The 21,381-nt window shown below is 37.7% G+C and overlaps 1 protein-coding gene across 1 annotated transcript in view; it reads left to right on the plus strand.

Moving 5' to 3' along the window:
• The window catches only part of GPC5 (glypican 5), a 1,587,765-nt gene that overhangs the window by 33,300 nt on the left and 1,533,084 nt on the right, over positions 1-21,381 (plus strand). The window contains exon 2 of the mRNA XM_040267332.1: positions 9,969-10,130. Within this exon, the coding sequence (XP_040123266.1) occupies positions 9,969-10,130 (162 nt within the window). The remainder of the gene's footprint in view (positions 1-9,968; positions 10,131-21,381) is intronic.

A 21,381-nucleotide genomic window follows, 5' to 3' on the forward strand; every position in this document is an offset into this window, starting at 1 on the left:
GGAGTGTGCACATGTACAAAGAGAAGGCCACCTGAGCACGTACAGGAAAGATGCCATCTGTAAGTCAAGGATTTGAGGGGCCTCTGGAGAAACCAAGCGAGACCTACTAGCACCTTGGTCTCGGGTTTCCAGCCTCCAGAACGGTGAGAAAATACATTTCTGTTATGGAGGCCACCTGTCTGTGGTTTTCTGCTCTGGCAGCCCTGGCAGAATGATATGATTCCCAAGTCCTTCTTGATATGATCCTGGTAGTTATTTGATGGCTTCTTTGCTATCTGGTGGACGATGCTTTAGCTAGTCTGTCATCTTATGTGTTTCCTGCCCCAGACCCAGAGGGAGGCATTTCTTCAAAAAGCACTGACTTCTTGAGAGGTGTGGTATTTCAAGATTATAATCTGGGTGCAAGAGGGACCCTTTGCCACATGATTTCTCATTGTTCCTAGGTCTTTTCAGTGAAACTAGGGAATATATATTTTAAAGGTAAATTTCTTGATGCTTTCATAATGATAGTTTAAGTCAAGATTGCAAACTTTTACTTAAGCTCCTCTTTACTATGTCTGTATCTCTTTTCATCTTCACTAAAAACATCCTGATTTTCAAGGATACAGAAGAGAATTAGAGCATAGAATTTGGGTATTCCATAATTGCTTATTTTCTATATCCTATTTCACTCTCACAGCAGTTTCAGGATAGCATAAAATACAGGTTTTAGTATTTGTCCTATTTTTTCCTTCAGTGCGCTTACATTATAAACAATATATTTTGTCAGTTTTCTTTTAATTTATTTATTTTTAATTGAAGGATAATTGCTTTACAGTATTGTGTTGGTTTCTACCAGACATCAACATGAATCAGCCATAGATCTTTTAAATCCTTTCATTCTTTCTGATTTTTCACAATCCCTTATTTTCCACCCTTTGTTTCCCTTAGGTACTACTTTTGAATGATCGGCTCCTGTGCTCCTTCTAGTTTATTCTTTCCTTTGGAATGTTTTTCTTTCATCTTTAATTCTTTCCTGAGTACTGTCACCTCACATCTGAATTTTTGAAATTCTGATTTGTGGTGTTCTTTTATGCTTTGTGTCATCTTTTAGCTTGTTTTGAAATAACTTGGCTGATTTTTTTATTTCTTTTTGGGGGAGGGCATGTCTTTCTGGCATGTTTTCTTTGTCTGTGGGGATGTTATTCTGTTCTTTATTCCTTTTTATATTATAATAACTCTGTATGAGATTTGACCTCAGTATGTTTTGATATTCATTTTATGTGAAGTTAGTTTTTTTCCTTGAAAATTTAGATTGAGATAGACTTCAGAACAGTTTTTGTGGCTTTCCAGAGTTTCTCTTCTGTTGGTTTTTGTGTAGTGTTTGAAAGTATGGCTGCTTGTTTTCTGAAATTTCCTGGATTTGTTTCCTTTCCCACTTTGGTCTAGGCGTTCTCTGTCTGTGTCTCTTAAATTCTTCTACTGTTGAATTTTAATTCCTCTTCCAGACGTTTCTCTTCTGTGTGGGGTTCTTCCTTGGAAAGGCACCTGCTGGATCTGGAGCATTCATAGGGGTCTGGATTGCTCCTGCCAATTCATTCCTTTTCATCTTGGCTCCTTTGTGCATATCCAGTAATGGAGAGGGCAAAACTTTCCCAGTTTCAGCTGCTGGTTGCAGATCGGGTCACTGCTTTTCTGTGAATGCCTCTTGGCTCTCTGGGCTTCATCTGTTGTCAGATTCTCCAGACATTAGCCCTCTGCTTCATCTGTCTCCCTCCTGCCCTGACTCTGTTACTGTGAAGCTCTGTTGGCTGTTGCTGGTTTTCCCCCTATCACGTATATACTCTGAAGTTTGTGGGGATATTCCATCACTCAGTTTTGTTATATTTTTTGGATTTAATTTCAAGTTGTCCTATCTGGTCTTTGTGGGGACTGGGATATTGTGAAATGATGCTGCTACTGCCACCATCTTTCCGGAATGCCTCCCAATGATCCCATTTTAACATATTAAAAACTGTGCACGAGCAGGTAGATGGTTGTAACAGCTGCTTAAGCTGGGGAACAGAAAGGAAAACGTATTAACTAGTACTGCTGCTCCTGGGTAAGAAATCCAGAAAAGCCCCCACAGTTCTGGTTGAGGGTCACTTCAATAGGGAGGCTGCTGTTTTATTTTTAATTTCATTTTGTTCTCAGCACTTTAATTCTTGCAGAATGTGGTTTTACAGATCAGAAACCCAGCTGCTGCTCCTGACCTTGGGTTGTGCACTCTTCTTGTTTCATAAGCAACCTCAGTGATTCCCTGTTCTTTGAAGTCAGGCTTTGACATATTTTAAAAATATATCTTATTACCATGTGGGATCTGTTTGGGTTTTATCTGGCTTTGCTTTCTTATGATTCTGGTTCTATTTACAAGGAGAGAACTGTATTCTGGGCATTTTATCAACAAGCATCTTATTATGTCCTTTGTACTTATCAGTTTAGTTCAGTCGCTCAGTCGTGTCTGACTCTTTGTGACCCCATGGACTGCAGCACGCTAGGCTTCCCTGTCCATTACCAGCTCCCAGAGCTTGCTCAGACTCATGTCCATCGAGTCGGTGATGCCATCCAACCATCTCATCCTCTGTGATCTCTATGCTTATACTGTGAATAGAATTGATATGGTCCTTTCCCTGAGGATGTGTAGTTCTGAGATAGGAGATATATGGGCACCAGGTTAGACCATTACAACTGGCCTCCTGTTTGCATTTCATGGGGCAGGAAGAAGTGAGCTTCAGGCTGGATACTCAGTACTAGCCTCCTGTTTGTATTTCTAGAGACATGAGGTAGGTGGGCTCCAGTTAAGGCATTTACAACCAGCCTCCTGTTTTCCCTTTGAAATGGAAGTAACAGAAACAGGGCTAGTAGCCAGTCTTTGTCTCTTGTCCCAGGTAGCTTGGTGGGTAAAGAATCTACCTGCAATGCAGGAGATGTAGGCTCAATCCCTGGGTCGGAGTGGGCATGGCAACCTACTCCAGTATTCTTGCCTGGAGAATCCCACGGACAGAGGAGCCTGGTGGGCTGCAGTCCACGGGGCCACAAAGAGTTGGACATGACTGAAGCAACTGAGCATACTCCATAAACACCTTAAAGTAATAGTCATGGCAGTAGTCAAGGTAATAGTCAATGGCAAGGACAAAGAGGGGCAAAACCCTGTGTGAGTAAAGGATTAAGGGATCTTCACTACCCCCCACCAGCCCCTTTTGGAACAAGGGAAACACTACATATGTGCAGAAAGTCTCCTTGGGGGTCAAAAGTCAGAGAATAACACCAAAGCATAATGAATTTTGCTCCCAGAAGCCTTCACTTCTAAATCCATCTTGGCTGAGGGGTGCATGTGCACCCAGGGCAGGGTCCCAGGGGAGGGTCCCAGGATAGGTCAGGTGTAGTAAAAGAAACCAGATTATTGGCTAAAGGTAAACACAGACCCAGATGAACCAACTTATATAAATGACTTAACCGCCTCTTCACCACGTTCCTTCTCATTAGGGGGACTCCTGTACCCTTTCTCTTCAGGTATGCATCTCTGCCTTGCTTCTATTTTAACAAAACAAACTGCTTCTCTGTGTGCTCTCCCACTGGTTGTTGTGCTATGTCTGTAGCAATGAACTTTGTATCTGTGTTTACAGTTCTAGCCTCTGTTGATAGTTGCATTTTTCACTGGGGGCAAAGATTCAGGGAAAAATAGCTTCTAGCCCTTGCTGCTTTGGAGGCTAGGATTCCTGATTTTCATCCAGGTTGCCCAGGTTCAATTCCTGGGCAGGGAATTAAGATCTCGCTTCATGCCACTGCTCACTGCCAGATCAGTTCATCTTGCCTATCCTTTGAACTGACACAGAAAGCAAGGCAGCTAGTTTCCTGTGGTCTCTTTCCCCCTCATTGAGACCTTAAGTTACTACTGATAAAAATATTGTGCCAATTAGACATAATTAGGTCTTTGAATTATAGTCTTGATTTGACTTGGAGTTTAGTTTGATGTTGGCATTACCAGCTTCCACGATTCTGAATTAAAGTCTGGTTTAATCAATGCAGATCCTCATCAACTTGAGGAATGTGTTTGCTCTAAGTGGTCTAAATTGCTAACCATACGTATTCAGTATGCCAAGACATGATGGTTGCTCTCCTACCTTATGTTTAGCAAACAGGGTAATTTGTAGCATTTTTCTAAGTCTACTTTCCACCATGTAAAATTGGGCACAAAGGCAAATGACAGCTGTGTAATTTTATATTTCAGCTTATTTTTATTTTTTCAGTAAAACTCCCTGGATGATTCTATCATGAACTTTATTTTCTTAAAGTTTTCCAAACAGATGACTTCTTTAGAAAGAGAAATTGAAAATGGTCAAGTGTGTCTGTATACAAGCCATTTATAGATTGAGGACCATGGCTTTCCTCTCAGTGGACTGGTGGTCAATATGACAGCTTGGGAATCACTCTGCCTGCTTCAGAACACCAGCTCCTTTTTTGTATTATGTAGGTATGTGCCATTGGGCAGTGGTCAAAGCCTCTTTACATCTGTTTCCTCACAAGTAAAATGTGGTAGTGATGGTACCTATGTCATAGGGTCCATGTGAGGATTAAATGAGATAATGCATATGCATATATATTGGTTTAATGAATGAAAATTGAGTGTTTATGATGTACAAGGCTCTGAGCTGGATCAGTGGCATATGATGAAGAATAAAACTCCCTCCACTTAGAGCTTAGTAGTACAGATGAGGGAACAAATTAATTAGTAATCACATTTAGGAATATAACATTACAGCCACAATGAGTGAACGCTAAGGCATAGTATATGTATTGGAGCTGTCTGTAGGGTTAAGGAGAAGGAAATGGCAACCCACTCCAGTGTTCTTGCCTGGAGGATCCCGGGGACGGGGGAGCCTGGTGGGGTCTAGACCCCCCTGTCTGTGGGGTCACACAGAGTCGGACACGACTGAAGTGGCTTAGCAGCAGCAGTGGGGTTAAGGAAAGTTCCCATGGGAAGACTGAGTTACAATCTAAAGAAAACTAGATGGGAATGAAGTAGGGGAAGGTGTGTGTTGACTGCAAGACTGTCCAAGACAGAGGGAAGAGCGTGGAGGATGGCTCTGTGGCCAGTGTGTACTTGGTGAATATAATGAAATTAAATAAGGCAGTGTGTGAAGGGAAGAGAACCATAGCCAATGTTGTTTGAGATGCACCTGAAGCTAGAGGCAAAGAAGACATGGTCCAACCTGGGGCGTTTTTCAGCTGTGTTTAGAAATGTGACCTCGCAAAGTGATGTTAGGTATTTAAATTCTGGAGAGATATTTGCAATGATCTATTATTGTTGTTGTTGTTATTGTACTATTGTCATTATTTTTATTCCGTAGCAGTCTTTCCCATACCAAATATGTTTATATCCTTTAATGTTTATTCATGGGTTGTCTTCCCCAGTCTCTATTATGGTTTTTCTCTAAACTTTTAGTCCCTTTATCTTTGCATTTAGAAAGAAAGCTGAGAAGATAGCTTTGTTTTCTTTCAATCAATTTTACTGTTTGAAGTGTAATTTGCTTTTGTATAACTTTTATGCATCATAAATAAAAAACAATTGCCAAAATGTTACCTACTGTGATACATTTTAATGCATCTCAGCCTTTGTGAAATCCTTAAACACACTGCTGTTTATTTGTCTAACTTACACAGGCTAAAACCTGAGGCTGAATCTGTGTGGAAAATGTGGAGTTTGAAAAGAGGCTGGTGTGTCTGTGTGCACATTCAAGTATTTTGTATTTACTGATCTACAGTAGGTCAGTGAAGAGCCAGGGTAGGAGCTGTGCAACGCAGAGATCCAAGCCATAATTCTTCCTCCTACTCCCGAATAAGGGAGTGACTCTATTGGGTTAGGCCATATAAATACAATGTCCTGAGCTTTACATAAAACCTGGGTATCCTTGGGATGGCTCAAGGCCCACCTCTTGAGGCATCCTCAGGTTTGTCTTCTTCAGGCACTTTGCCAAGCCTCCTACTTTTTTTTTGGGTTGGGGGATAACTGCTTTACAATGTTGTGTTAGTTTCTGCCATACAACAACATGAATCAGCGATGTGTATGTTAGTCATTCAGTCTTGTCCAACTCCTTGTGACCCCATGGACTGTGGCCCACTAGGCTCCTCTGTCCATGGATTCTCTAGCAAGAAAACTGGAGTGGGTTACCATTTCCTTCTCCAGGGGATCTTCCTGACCCAGGGATCGAACCCAGGTCCCCTGCATTGCAGGCAGATTCTTTACCATCTGAGCCATCAGGGAAGCCCATATGTATGTGTTAATATACGATATTTGTTTCTTTCTTCCTGACTTACTTCACTTCTGTATAACAGATTCTAGGTTCATCTCCCTCACTAGAACTGACTCAAATTCATTCCTTTTAATGCATACCTTGTACTTTTCTGTATTCTCTATTTTGCCTGCTAGGATAAATATGTATGCCTTGGGCTCCTATCCAGGATAAGAGTTGTTAATCATATATCATATTTTTGATATAAATAATCAAAAATTGTTTCTGATTTTTTCTGTTGTAAAATATGAAATGTACCATCTTAACCATTTTATAGTGCCTAGTTTGGTGGTACTAAACACATTTATGTTGTACAACCGTTGTTACCATATCCCTCCGGTATTACTTGTATCTTGCAAAATTGGAATTCCATCCCCATTAAACATTAACTCCTCAACCTCCTTTCTATGCCCTGCCCTAGCTAACCACCATTCTACTTTCCATCTCTATGATTTTGATGACTCTAAGAACTTCATATGGCATTTGGGGACTTTTATATTTCCATGCAAATTTTAAAATAGTTTGTTCTATGAAAAATGCTCTTGGTATTGGGATTGCATTAAATCTGTAGATAGCCTTGGGTAGTATGATCATTTTAACAATATTAATTCTCCTAATCCATGAACATGGTATATCTTTCTGTATGTTATGTTGTCTTCAGTTTCTTTCATTAGTCTTACAATTTTCTGAGTACAGGTCTTTTATCTCTTTAAGTAGGTTTATTCCTAGATATTTTATTCTTTCAGATGTAACTGTAAATGAGATTCTGAATTTCTCTTCCTGATAGTTCATTGTTAGTGTATAGAAATGCAACAGATTTCTGTATATTAATTTTGTATACTGAATTTGTTGATGAGCTCTAGATGATCATCTAGTTGATGATTCTCTGATGTCTTGAGGATTTATATGTGCAGAATCATGTCATTTGCAAAGTGATAGTTTTACTTCCTCCTTTCCAGTTTGGATTCCTTTTGTTTCTTTTTCTTGCTTGAGTGCAAGGGCTCACTTAAAATACTGTGTTGAAGAAAAGTGGTAAGAGGGTATTCTTTTCTTTTCTTTTTCTTGGCTTTTATTATGTTGAAGTATGTTCCCTCTCTGCCCACTTTCTAGAATTTTTTAAAAATCATAAATGAATGTTGAATTTTGTCAAAAGCTTTTTCTGTATCTATTGGTATAATCACACAGTTTTTATTCTTCAATTTGTTACTGTGGGGTATCACACTGACTGATTGGTTGGGGATATTGAACTATCCATGCATCATGAGTTTTAAATACAGTGTTTAAAATTTGGTTTGCTAATATTTTGTTGAGGATTTTCTATTTTCATTAATGATTTTGGCCTATAATTTTCTTTTTGTGATATTTTTGTCTGATTTTAATATCAATGTGATGCTTGGTTTGTAGAATGAGCTCTGAAACTTCCTTCCTCTGTAATATTCTGGAATAGTTTGAGAAGGATAGATGTTAATTCTTCTCTGAATGTTTGGTAGAGTTCACCTGTGAAGCCATCTTGTCTTGGACTTTTGTTTGTTGTTTTTTTAATTACTGATTCAATTTCATTACTGGTAGTTAGTCTGCTCATATTTTCTGTTTCTTTCTGGTCCAGTCTTAGAAGATTGTGTGTTTATAGAAAGTTTTCACTTCTTTTATTTATTTTTTTAAAATTTTTGATCATGAGGCATATGGGATCTTAGTTCTCCAACCAGGAATTGAACCTGCACTCCTACATTGGAAGCACAGAGTCTTAACCACTGGACCACTAGGGAAGTCCCGTGTCTACTTCTTGTATGTAGTTCAGTTCAGTCTCTCAGTCATGTCCAACTCTTTGCGACACCATGAAACATAGCACGCCAGGCCTCCCCGTCCATCACCAGCTCCCGGAGTTCACTTAAACTCATGTCCATCGAGTCAGTGATGCCATCCAACGATCTCATCCTCTGTCATCCCCTTTTCCTCCTGCCCCCAATCCCTCCCAGCATCAGAGTCTTTTCCAGTGAGTCAGCACTTTGCATGCAGTGGCCAAAGTATTGGAGTTTCAGCTTTAGCATCAGTCCTTCCAGTGAGCAACCAGGACTGATCTCCTTCAGAATGGACTGGTTGGATCTCCTTGCAGTCCAAGGGACTCTCAGGAGTTTTCTCCAACACCACAGTTCAAAATCATCAATTCTTTGGTGTTCAGCTTTCTTCACAGTCCAACTCTCACATCCATACATGACCACTGGAAAAACAGCCTTGATTAGATGGACCTTTGTTGGCAAAGTAATGTCTCTGCTTTTGAATATGCTATCTAGGTTGGTCATAACTTTCCTCCCAAGGAGTAAGCGTCTTTTAATTTCATGGTTGTAATCACCATCTGCAGTGATTTCAGAGCCCCCAAAAATAAAGCCTGACACTATTTCCACTGTTTCCCCATCTAGTTCCCATGAAGTGATGGGACCAGATGCCATGATCTTAGTTTTCTGAATATTGAGCTTTAAGCCAACTTTTTCACTCTCCTCTTTCACTTTCATCAAGAGGCTTTTTAGCTCCTCTTCACTTTCTGCCATAAGGGCGGTGTCATCTGCATATATGAGGTTATTGATATTTCTCCTGGCAATCTTGATTCCAGCTTGTGCCTCTTCCAGCCCAGCGTTTCTCATGATGTACTCTGCATATAAGTTAAATAAGCAGGGTGACAATATACAGCTTTGAAGTACTCCTTTTCCTATTTGGAACCAGTCTGTTGTTCCATGTCTAGTTCTAACTGTTTCTTCCTAACCTGCATATAGGTTTCTCAAGAGGCAGGTCAGGTGGTCTCGTATTCCCATCTCTTTCAGAATTGTCCAGTTTATTGTGATCCACACAGTCAAAGGCTTTGGCATAGTCAATAATGCAGAAATAGATGTTTTTCTGGAACTCTCTTGCTTTTCCCATGATGCTGGACTATAATTCTTTGTGGTAATCTTTTAAGACCCTTTGTATGTCTGTTGTGTCAATTGTAACTTCTGTTTCATTTCTAGTTTTGTTGATTTCAGCCCTCTTACTTTTCCCCTTGCTGAGTCTGGCATCTGGATTTTCAATTTTGTTTCAAAGAATCAGTTCTTAGTTTAATTGATCTTTTCTGTCCTCCCCCCCCAAATTCTCTGTTTCATCTATTTCTTCTCTGATCTTTATGATTTCTTTTCTCCTTCTAACATTGTTTTGCTGTTGCTCTTATTTTTCCAGTTCCTTTAAGTGTAAGTTTAGGTTATTCTCTCGAGGTTCCTTTTTGTTTATTTCCTGAGTCTGTATTGCTATCAACTTCCCTCTTAGAATTTCTTCCGCTGCATGCTGTAGATTTTAGATTGTTGCATTTTCATTTTCATTTGTCTCTAGGTTTTTGAAAAATTTATTTCTTCTTTGATTTTTCTAGTCATCCGTTGCTTGTTTAGCAGTGTATCTTTTACCTCCACATGTTTGTGTTTTTGTCTGCTGGTGTTAGGGCCAGTTCCTGGCACAGCTTGCTGTGGGATCCAGTGTATCCTTAGGTTGGTGTCAATCCACTGGTGTCATTTTGCTGGAAGATCTCCAGAACATGAACCTGTTATATGCAGGACTGATCATTAATGATTTATACATAACATGTAATGCTGCTAAATGAATAAGTAATTATTCTGAAAAATATTCTGTGTATTACAGGGCCTGATCTTCAGGTTTGCACAGCCAAAAAACCTACATGTTGCACCAAGAAGATGGAGGAGAGATACCAAGTCGTGGCTCGCCAGGATATGCAGCAGGTGCTTCAAACATCCAGCTCTACTTTAAAGTTTTTGATATCTCGAAATGCAGCTGCCTTTCAAGGTAAATATATCTTGATTTCTGAAACTGAGGACAAATCTTGCTATGTAATTTACCTGTTATTATTATCCTGGTAAATTTATCTAGGTGTACTTCTTTGTCTTTGTGTATTATACTGGTATAAAATGAAATTTTAGCTTTATTCTAACCTTGATAGCAACTAAACCACCACTAACTTTCATGGCTTGTCTCTGAGGTCATCATCAAGCTTGAGTTGGAGTAGGGAGTCTGTTTTGTTAGTGAAATATATGCCTTTCTGGGGTTTCTGCCAGATCTCCCAGTATTCTGACCCATGGTTTACTTCAGTATGAACAGACCTACTTATGAGATTTTATGAAAATAGTCTATAAAACAAAATCCCATTGCTTTTAACTGGATAATTATAGATTCATTTTCAAAAATATAATTTTGAGAAATATTTTCCTAACTTTTCCTCTACCTCCTCATGTGGCTTTTCTAGGAACATCATTGTGATATGTCAAAGTGTAGACAAGTCTGATAAATAGTAAAATAGGAAATATTAGTTGGATGTTTAAGGATCATCTACGACCAGAACGCAACCTTAATTCAAACAATGTGCTGAGAAATAAAATTAATGGGTTATAAAATTTTAACACACATTGGCAAATATATGATCTTTTTATTGTTTTAGTCATCTTGTCTGTAAAATTCCTTTTTACTATAATAAAATAGTTTATTTTTTCTTTTATAAAGCATTAGCTATTCTGTATATGATTAGAATGAAGATGTTTAGAATACACTGCTCTCAAACAAATTTATTGCTTTTGTTCAACACAAAATATAACTTCTGTTGGTATTCCTTTTTAATAAGTGTATTAATGTCAATCTGTTTAAATAGTTTCTGCTTTGTTTACATACAGAACTAAATCACAAAGCTGATTTTTTAAAAAACTCTACTTATCAAATAAAATGAATATAATAAATCAGGACAAAATTTAAGTTGAGTTAAAATGTAATTCCTGATGAATTGATGATTTTTTAAATAGAAACATTGAAATGTCAGATTTTAAGATGTTTTAATCTAGTAATATTTGTATATGTCTTAGAAAAAAGCCTCATTTCTATTATGGAATTTGTTCATGAGAAATTGTTGGAGGAAAATATATTGATATGCATTTTGAGCAAAGATTTGTGACTTGAATTAGCTGAACTAGAAGATATTAACCATCCACTGAAAGTGATGTAATGATTTTTTCTTATGAAAATGATAGTGTGTATGATAAGGGCAGTGAATAGATCAACGTTACCAGAGCAGGGGAGCTGTGGATGAGGATTGTGGACCATATGCTTGAAAAGAGTTAAGTTGGACTCACGTGGAAGAAGGCTTAAAACATCAATTTGAGTTTCAGAGAGTCATTAAAGATTTTTGAACAGTGAAGCTTCATTATGATTTCTTGAAGCTTCATTATGATTTATCGTTTAATGTCAAAACTAAATCATTCCAAGTAAGAAGATATGGTCGAAGAAAATCTGATAAATACAATCTCCTTTTTTGGATAACAGTGTTAACCATACAGGTCAAAGAAAGTGCCAGCAGTTATTAACACGTAGGGACTCAGTGAATGGTAGCTGAACATTTCTTCTGTCTTCAAATATACTCTAACAAACTTTTCACATATTGTTGGATAAATTGACCAAGATAGAGTGCATTGAATTCAAAAGATTGAGAAAAATACAAAACCTGGAGTATTTAGACTTTTAACATGGGTTTGGGCTGCTGAAAACTTTTGGTGTGAAAGTGTCCCTGGTGGCTCAGATGGTAAAGAATCTGCCTGCAATGCAGGAGACCTGGGTTCAATCCCTGGGTCAGGAAGAGCTCCTAGAGAAGGGAATACATCTTACTCCAGTATTCTTGCCTGGATAATTCCATGGACAGAGAAGCCTGGTGGACAAAGAGTTGGACATGAATGGGTGACTAATACTTTCACTTTTATCAGTAGTATAATGACATAAGATTGTCTCTACTGGAGTGTCTGGTAATATTATGTACAACTTAAACAATTTTTCTGTTTAGTAAATTATACCTGTATTTTTACTAGGGTGAGTTTTGCTTTTTTTAAAAATATCAATTATGAAAGTGAAAAAGAATGGGTCTTTCTTAAATATGATTTGTTATAGTAAATTTTCATGTTCTCCCTTTGTGACACGTCAGTTTTATTTAAGAATCATGAGAAGGCAAGGCAGATTTAGAAGAGATTTGCCTAAAGGCTAACTTTACTGGAACAAATTCTCTTACAGGAAGAATACCTGCTTTTAATTTAATGAATAGAATAAGTAGCTGTAGGCTTAGTTCCATAAAAACAAGCTAAATATATGTGCTATAAGCAATTTGAGAGATCACATTTGCTATATTAGAACCAAACAAGACACTTTATCAATAAGTAAAATGCCCTCTGTCTAGTTTCTGTGTAATGAAAATATCTGCAAACAAATCAGGCCTTTTTTTTTCCTTAAGAAGAAACAAGCCAGTACATTTTGTTGGGAAACTTACTTGGCTTGAGAGCAAATTACTCTCAATTTACTTCTTAAATCATGTAAGTAGATGTGCTACATTTTGATCTTTTGATTTTTTAATATTTCATGTATATTTCCTACTTCAATAATATTACCTTTCTTTTTTTAGCCTTTATGTATGTTATAAAAGACTTTGGATTGGGGTGTAGTATGGTCCCTTCTCTCATGGATCTCTTGGGGTTCCACGGAAGCATGTTTTTGAAATAAGCCTTTGGATATCATCAATGGGGATATTCACTTGGGTCCATGGATGTAGTGAGCCCCACATGACAGTGAGATAAAGGCTGGGAGATTGGTGTTGCTCAGAAGCGAGGAAACTACCAGCCACTGACCTCAGAAGATATAAGATTATTCCAGTGTACAGTCTACACTCATTTCTGGAATTCAGCACTGGAAGTTAATATATTACCAGTGGGGTAGAATATATTATCAGTGGGTTGGAATCCACCTCCTTACTGGGACAACACTTCTCCTTCTTTCATTTAAGGAATCTAATGGTATTTGTTATAGGTTTCCTTAAAATAAAGCAGGCAAACAAAAATATGTTTTTGGAAGGGTCCATAATTATGACCTGGGGCTTCACTATATCCTAAAGATCCTTATTCATGTAGCTTGTGGAATTTTACAAGATGAAAGGAACAAGTGGGTTTCCTTGTGTCTGTTGCTGTTCATAAATTAGTGGTCCTGTTTGCAAAGAGATTGCTGGCTCCGACACAGTGCAGACAATAACTGTTCTTTATTTCCCGGGGCTTAATAATGTTCATGAATAAAGCAGGGGAGCCTGAAATAATGCGCACGAATTTGTTTCCCTTCAGCTGTTTTATGAGTGTGGGATTGCCTGCTTTAAAAATATTTTGGAAATATTTTCATAAATGTTTTATTTATTTATATGCTAAAGTATGGTGTGACTCATGAAGAAATAAAAGAACTTGACAGAGAATATGTCATCTACTGTAGAAAAGTAACTCCTATCCAGCTTTCAAATTTGTCAGGTTTTAAATCACAGCTCAAATAAGAGAATAAGGCTTAGTTTTTTTTTTTAATTTAAAACAATATAAAAATTTCAGCATAATTTTTCAAAAATACAATGAAGGCATACTTGGAAGAACACTATTGGAAGCTTATGTTTTGTTGAAACATTGGGAAGATAAGTTTAAAAAGTTTTAGCTTTCCCTTGGAGATAGAGCTTTTCCTATTCCTCTCATCTTCAAAAAGCTCACATATTTCTAAAATTTATGGTGTAAACTAAATCTTTACTCTGGAAGTTTCTAGTTTTATATATATCCTTTAAAAAGTACGCATTACACAAAAGACTGAGTGATAAATAAGAAAGAGTTAACATTTTTGTTGATTTCATTCTCTGGGCTAAGTACGTTTTCATTTCTTGATTAAAAGTACTTGAAAGATTGATAAGCTTGTCCTCTTGGGTTGAGATGTTACATTTAGGACTTTCATTAAAATTACATTCCTATTTTCAATGAAATATTAGAATATGTCAAAATTAAATATCTGTTTAAAAAGCAAGTAACTTAAAAATGAGAATGTGAATATAATTCATGTATTTTCCCCTTTCACACTAACAGGTATTAGCTACTGTGAGATGTATAGCTAGTGTATGGCCATTGTAAAACTAGTGTAAAATATATGTATGTATCCATATACATACAGTCAAAGGCACAGGATATAGTGAATATTTGACTATCTTAATATATGAGATGAGTACATTTGTATAAATGTTATAGTAGTAAGCCTGAAGTACATTATTCTTATATTCACTTCTACTATGCTTTGCAGAAGTGATACTATTTAAAATTATTCCTTGGAAGAACATTGTGTGCAAAGATATAGGAAAGATGCTATTTCTAACACTGAGAATTATCTGATCAACATCCCAAGGGTAAGAGAACAGGTAGCCTTAGGCTGGCAGTGTTGAGGAAACATGTTGGCTTTTCTCTTTCTCTGGAACCTAGAGCAGGGACTCAGTTAATGTAATTAAATGAACTGCATCAATATATGAATAAATGAATGAATGAATGAATGAATGATGCTTAGCAGGAAGATGATTCTGAAACGAAATGAAAGATTTCATCTCTGCTTCTCCCCCTTCAGCCTTCCCTTCCCTTCATGCATTTAATATCCCTCCTGAGCACCTACTAAGTGCCAGCACTGCCAGGGGATTGGATTGTACCTTGCCCAAATTTTCAGTCTATTTTTACTTTTATTGGCTCATTCGGACTTCTGCTCTGCCAACGTCTGTTTACTGATTTTATAAACTAGGAAGGAGGGACTTCCTTGGCAGGCCAGTGGTTAGGACTCTGCGTTCTCACTGCTGACGGCCGGGGTTCAAGATCTCACAAGCTGTGTGGCATGCCCTCCCCGTCCCCCAGAAAAACCCCAGAAAAGACTAAGAAGGAGCACGTTACAGTGTTTCTGTCGATAGCATATTCTGCATGTGACTGTCTTTTTCCTGCTCTTTTGAAGCAGTGCCTGGTTTAGTGTGTTATCTCACATAGCATTTACCAATGCAATTTGTCTTTAGCTAACTGTCCTGTATCTCTGAAATGTTAAAAATCGTTTCTTTTGAATCTGTGAGCAAGCTTCTATTAATTAAGAGAATGACTAATTTTCATATATTGTAGATAAAAGTTGCAAGAGCTTAAATTAGTTTTCAGCTGGAAATTGCATGAAGCATTGAGCTTGCTTGGCATGAAGCATTATCGATTGTGGGAAAAAAATCTGAAGTGTAGAACCAAGATCAGGTTTACTGTGCCAGAATTCTTTTTTAAATTTTAAGAAGTTAACTTTTAGTTTTTTTAATTCTGACTGATGAAGGTTATGGTCATATAACCTATTGCTATAATAATCTTATCTAGAAAGAACAGTAACCTGCTCATAATAGGCTAAACAATTCTTTCTTGATTTTATATGAAACACATTCATTAAATCTTTTTAATGTGAGAACTGTACATTTATTGCCTGGAAGATGAATTGACATTTTTATCATTTTGTTATTTTCATATTAGTTTAATCTTACTTTTGTATAAGGGATCACAACAGATAGTTCTTAAATGGTTACTGTGTATTGAGTAAAGACCAGGATGTGTGGGAGGTTACAACTAGCTATGTTTTTGAGATTTATCTGTCCCTCTATTTCTTATTCATACATATTAATTGATTTATAAAATTACTGTCTGTAGATATGTGGCTTTATTCACCCCTCCCCACACACCCCCACCCCCGCCGTGATGGACATTTCAATAATTCCCAACTTATATTTGCACTGGTGGTGCTGCAGTGAACCTTCTTGTTCATGTCTTCAAGGGCACGTGTTTCTTTAGTGTTTATATAGAGAAGTGAAATTGTGGCTTATAGGCTGTGACCTTGTCAACTTGACCAGATATTATAGAATTACTCTTCTAAGGAGCTGAACCAATTTAAACTCCCACACGTAGTTGGTGTGCTTTGTCTTTATTCTGCATCCTTCCCAACTCTTTCCAATAATTCAGAAATTATTGTCAGAATTTAAAAAAAATTCCAAAAATATTTCTTTTAAATTTAAAAGAATTTTAGAATAAAATTTGATGAACGAATGCATGAGAAATGGTATCTTGTATTCAAAATGTGCAGTTCCCTATGACAGGAGTATCTGAATATCTTTTCAAAAATACTCCTTTATTTGGTGTATTCTTTATTTTCTTGTATGAATTTACCTTGTGAACCTGTATACACACTTAGAGGATATGTATCACGTTGTGAGTGTTAAAATTTTTTTTCTAGGTACAGATGTCACCTAGGAATGTCACTTCTTAAAGGTTTAGCTTAAATAATTCAGATTTCTTTCCAGTTCTAGCGAAATCCAAACTCTTCAGAAGTTTTCCGCACATTTCCATGGTTTGCAGGCAGTTTTCTGACTCTGTTTCGCTGCTTTTTTTCATTTGTTTTTGTGTCTCTTTTCTAACATATTCATTCAGTATGAAAATTTTTTCTTAATTACCACTTCCATAGACACACACATGCATGTACACACATTAACCTAAGTTGTATGCATAAAATAAATTTTATGAGACGGTGGTGATAAAAGAAGATAAAAATCTAAAAATCACAAATAATTTCAAAATTGAACACTGATTCCTATGTTTGCAAGTGTTTTTCATCCCTCCCTCCACCATCAGTCCATGAAGCTACCACCCTCCTTCTCTTTGGCCCTTGCATCTTCCACTTCCTTGTGTGATACTCAGGCCTTCTCAGATGGTGAGATTAGGGATCTTCTGGTTCTTTATATTTATTATATGAACCTAGAAATAGTAACCGTAACATGTCTCTGAGGGTCCATTGAAAAGAAGTCCTATTTTTTTTAAGTTAAAAAAAAAACCTTTTATTTTTTTATTTTAGAAATTTCCCCAGCTTTATTGAGGTATCATTGACATTGTATAAATTTAAGATGTACAGTGCATTGGTTTGATATTCTAATGTATTGTAGTATAGTTACCACGGTAGTGGTAATACCTCCATCATGTCATTTTTTATAGTAAGAGCATTTAAGATCTACTCTTTTAGTAGCTTTCAAGTATGTATTACAGTGTTGTTAACCAATCACAATGATGTTTGTTATATCCCCAGAACTTACTCATTTTATGAATGGAAGTTTGTGCTCTTTGACCAGTATCATTTCTCCTACCCTCCTGCCCAGGTTAAACACCTTGCTTCCCTGGTGGCTCAGAGGTTAAAGCATCTGCCTGCAATGCAGGAGACCTGGGTTCGATCCCTGGATCAGGAAGATTCCCCTGGAGAAGGAAATGGCAACCCACTCCAGTATTCTTGCTGGAAAATCCCATGGATGGAGGAGCCTGATGGGCTACAGTCCACAGGGTCGCAAAGAGTCGGACACGACTGAGTGACTTCACTTTCACTTTCACTCTCTAAACTTGGAATTGGTTAGTTATCCTATTTTCCATTAGATGTTTTAGGAACAATGAATTGCCTAAACCTCACATTCATACAAAGTACAGTGACCTTTTTTAAAGTGCTGACAAGGTATATAATCTTTTTTCCCCCTAGTATTTAAATTGAGCCTATTTTATATTAAAAAAATTAATGTTGAGAACATTAATATTCTATGGAAAGAGATAAACAATTATTAACTACTTTTGAAACAGAGCTCATTTATCTTAGAGATGTTTATTTTCAGAAGTAATAATAGGCTATTAAAGTTAATCAGGAATTTTTGGAAGATCCAGAATATGTTTTCTTTAAACAAGTTTTCTCATTTTGCTTATAGACACGACTTAGCAGCAGTGGCAGCAGCAGCAAATAAATAAAGAAAAATAAATGGGCTGTATTAATATCACATTTTCCTAAATATTGTATAACAATAAACTTCAAGGGAAGCTTATTGTGTCACTAATATGTGGTTGACACTCACTTTGTAATGTAATATTTATGAATTCTTTTAAAAACCTTTTACTCCATGAACAAACTTTTTCATTATATTGATAATGCAATACAAAATGTACATGCTATAAAAAGTGAAATTCATACTTTCCCTTGTCCAGGTTAGCTTTGCGCACTTAACATCTGAATATGGATTTTTGATCATATCAGCTAATATATTTTATCAATATGTGTCTTAGAATTAATATTTCTAGCAGTAAAAAGTGTTAATATTTTCCTATTTATAAAAGGCTTGTAGAAAGATAAAGATTGAGGGATCAGTTGAATATATGTAAATTTATTTTATGAAAAACAAATTATAGTTCAGTTCAATTCCTCAGTTGTGTCCGACTCTTTGCGACCTCATGAACCGCAGCACACCAGGCCTCCCTGTCCATCACCAACTCCCGAAGTCCACCCAAACCCATGTCCATTGAGTCGGTGATGCCATCCAACCATCTCATCTTCTGTTGTCCCCTTCTCCTCCTGCCCTCAATCTTTCCCAGCACCAGAGTCTTTTCAAATGAGTCAGCTCTCCACATCAGGTGGCCAAAGTATTGGAATTTCAGCCTCAACATCAGTCCTTTCAATGAACACCCAGGACAGATCTCCTTTAGAATAGACTGGTTGGATCTCCTTGCAGTCTGTAGTAAAAGTAATAATTTCATTGTATATTTTTACTGATTATAAATTTTGTTAACAAATTTTGTTGAAATATATCCTCATGTACTTACCAGCTCTTTTGATAGGTCATTTTCTTAATAGCTGTTTTTGAGTCAACATATTAATTTTATGGAGAGTGACTTGTCTCTATTAAATATCCAATGTATTTTAAGGCCCTACAAAATTTTATCTAAGCTGGATTATGCTATGATTTAATGATCAATTTATTTAAATTATTTTTATGTGCTCTGTCACTCAGTCATGTCTGAATCTTTGTGGCACCATGGGCTGTAGCCTGCCAGGCTCCTCTGTCCATGGGGATACTCCAGGCAAGAATACTGGAGTGGGTTGCCATTCCCTTCTCCAGGGGCTCTTCCCAACCCAGGAATCGAACCAGGGTATCATGCATTGCAATTGGATTTTTTACCAGTTGAGCTACTAGTTCATTTCAGTCACTCAGTCGTGTCTGACTCTCTGCAACCCCATGAATCAATCGCAGTATGCCAGGCCTCCCTGTCCATCACCAACTCCTGGAGTTCACCCAAACTCATGCATCGCGTCGGTGATGCCATCCAGCTATCTCATCCTCTGTCATCGCCTTCTCCTCCTGCCCCCAATCCCTCCCAGTATCAGGGTCTTTTCCAATGAGTCAACTTCGCATCAGGTGGCCAAAGTATTGGAGTTTCAGCCTCAGCATTAGTCCTTCCAATGAACACCCAGAACTGGTCTCCTTTAGGATGGGCTGGTTGGATCTCCTTGCAGTCCAAGGGACTCTCAAGAGTCTTCTCCAGCACCACAGTTCAAAAGCATCAATTCTTCAGTGCTTAGCTTTCTTCACAGTCTAACTCTCACATCTGTACATGACCACTGGAAAAACCATAGCTTTGACTAGATGGTCCTTTGTTGGCAAAGTAATATCTCTGCTTTTGAATATGCTATCTAGGTAGATCATAACTTTCCTTCCAAGGAGTAAGCGTCTTTTAATTTCATGGCTGCAGTCACCATCTGCAGTGATTTTGGAGCCACAAAAAATAAAGTCTGACACTGTTTCCACTGTTTCCCCATCTAGTTCCCATGAAGGGATGGGACCAGATGCCATGATCATCACTTTCTGAATGTTGAGCTTTAAGCCAACTTTTTCACTCTCCTCTTTCACTTTCATCAAGAGGCTTTTGAGTTCTTCTTCACTTTTTGCCATAAGGGTAGTGTCATCTGCAGGGAAGCCCTAAATTATTATTATTTTTATATTCAAAGATAAAGTACCGGCATCATTAAATATGAAAGGAATTATTTTAAAACTCAATAATGTATGTGTTTTCACATTTTACATAGTACCTCATAAGTAGTAATTTATCATGAGATATTAATTTGTATGTCACCATGGTTGTTGTCTTGGGCAAACTCTGGGAGATAGTGAGGGACAGGAAGGCCTGGTGTGCTGCAGTCCATGAGGTTGCAAAGAGTCTGACATGACTGGGCCATTGAACAATGACAACATGGTTGTTGTGCAGCGTGTGCCACATGAAAACATTTTGTTCTTCCTCTGCTTTATTGGTTGAGATCCAAGTTTGGGGATGATCACCTTCAGTGGCAATGTGCTTTGGGGACAGTAAACCCTCTTAAATCTAGGGGTTGGGATGAAATGGAATAGAAAGTATGTGTATGATGGTGAAGTTTCAAATAGCTGTGATGGGAAATGGGAAAGAAAATGAACCAAAATTCAGTTATAAGGCTAGCATTCAGTTCAGTTGCTCAGTCATGTCTAACTCTTTGTGACCCGATGGACTGCAGCATGCCAGGCTACCCTGTCCATCACCAACTCCCAGAGCTTATTCAAACTCATGTCCATTGAGTCAGTGATGCCATCCAACCACCTCATCCTCTGTCATTTCCTTCTCCTCCTGCCTTCAGTCTTTCCCAGCATCAGGGTCTTTTCCAATGAGTCAGTTCTTCACAATCACATGGCCAGAGTATTGGAGTTTCAGCTTCAGTATCAGTCCTTCCAGTGAGTATTCAGGACTGGTTCCCTTTAGGATTGACTGGTTTGATCTCCTTGCAGTCCAAGGACTCTCAAGAGTCTTCTGCAACACCACAGTTCCAAAGCATCAATTCTTTGGTGCTCAGCTCTCTTTATAGTCCAACTCTCACATCCATACATGGCTACTGGAAAAACCACAGCCTCAACCAGACGGACCTTTGTTGGCAAAGTAACGTCTCTGCTTTTTAATATGCTGTCTATGTTGGTCATAGCTTTTCTTCTAAGGAGTAAGCATCTTTTAATTTCATGGCTGCAATTACCATCTGTAGTGATTTTGGAGCCCAGAAAAATAAAGTCTGTCACTGTTTCCATTGTTTCCCCATCTATTTGCTATGAAGTGATGGGACTGAATGCCATGATCTTTGTTTTTTGAATGTTGAGTTTTAGGCCAGCTTTTTCACTCTCCTCTATCCCTTGGCCCTTTCAGTTCCTCTTCACTTTCTGCCATAAGGGTGGTGTCATCTGCATATCTGAGGTTCTTGATATTTCTCCTGGCAGTCTTGTTCCCAGCTTATGATTCATCCAGCCTGGCATTTCACATGATGTACTCTGCATATAAGTTAAATAATCTGGGTGATGCCTTGATGT

Source organism: Oryx dammah, unplaced genomic scaffold, assembly GCF_014754425.2.
Source record: "Oryx dammah isolate SB20612 unplaced genomic scaffold, SCBI_Odam_1.1 HiC_scaffold_24, whole genome shotgun sequence".
In the NCBI taxonomy this organism is placed as follows: domain Eukaryota; kingdom Metazoa; phylum Chordata; class Mammalia; order Artiodactyla; family Bovidae; genus Oryx; species Oryx dammah.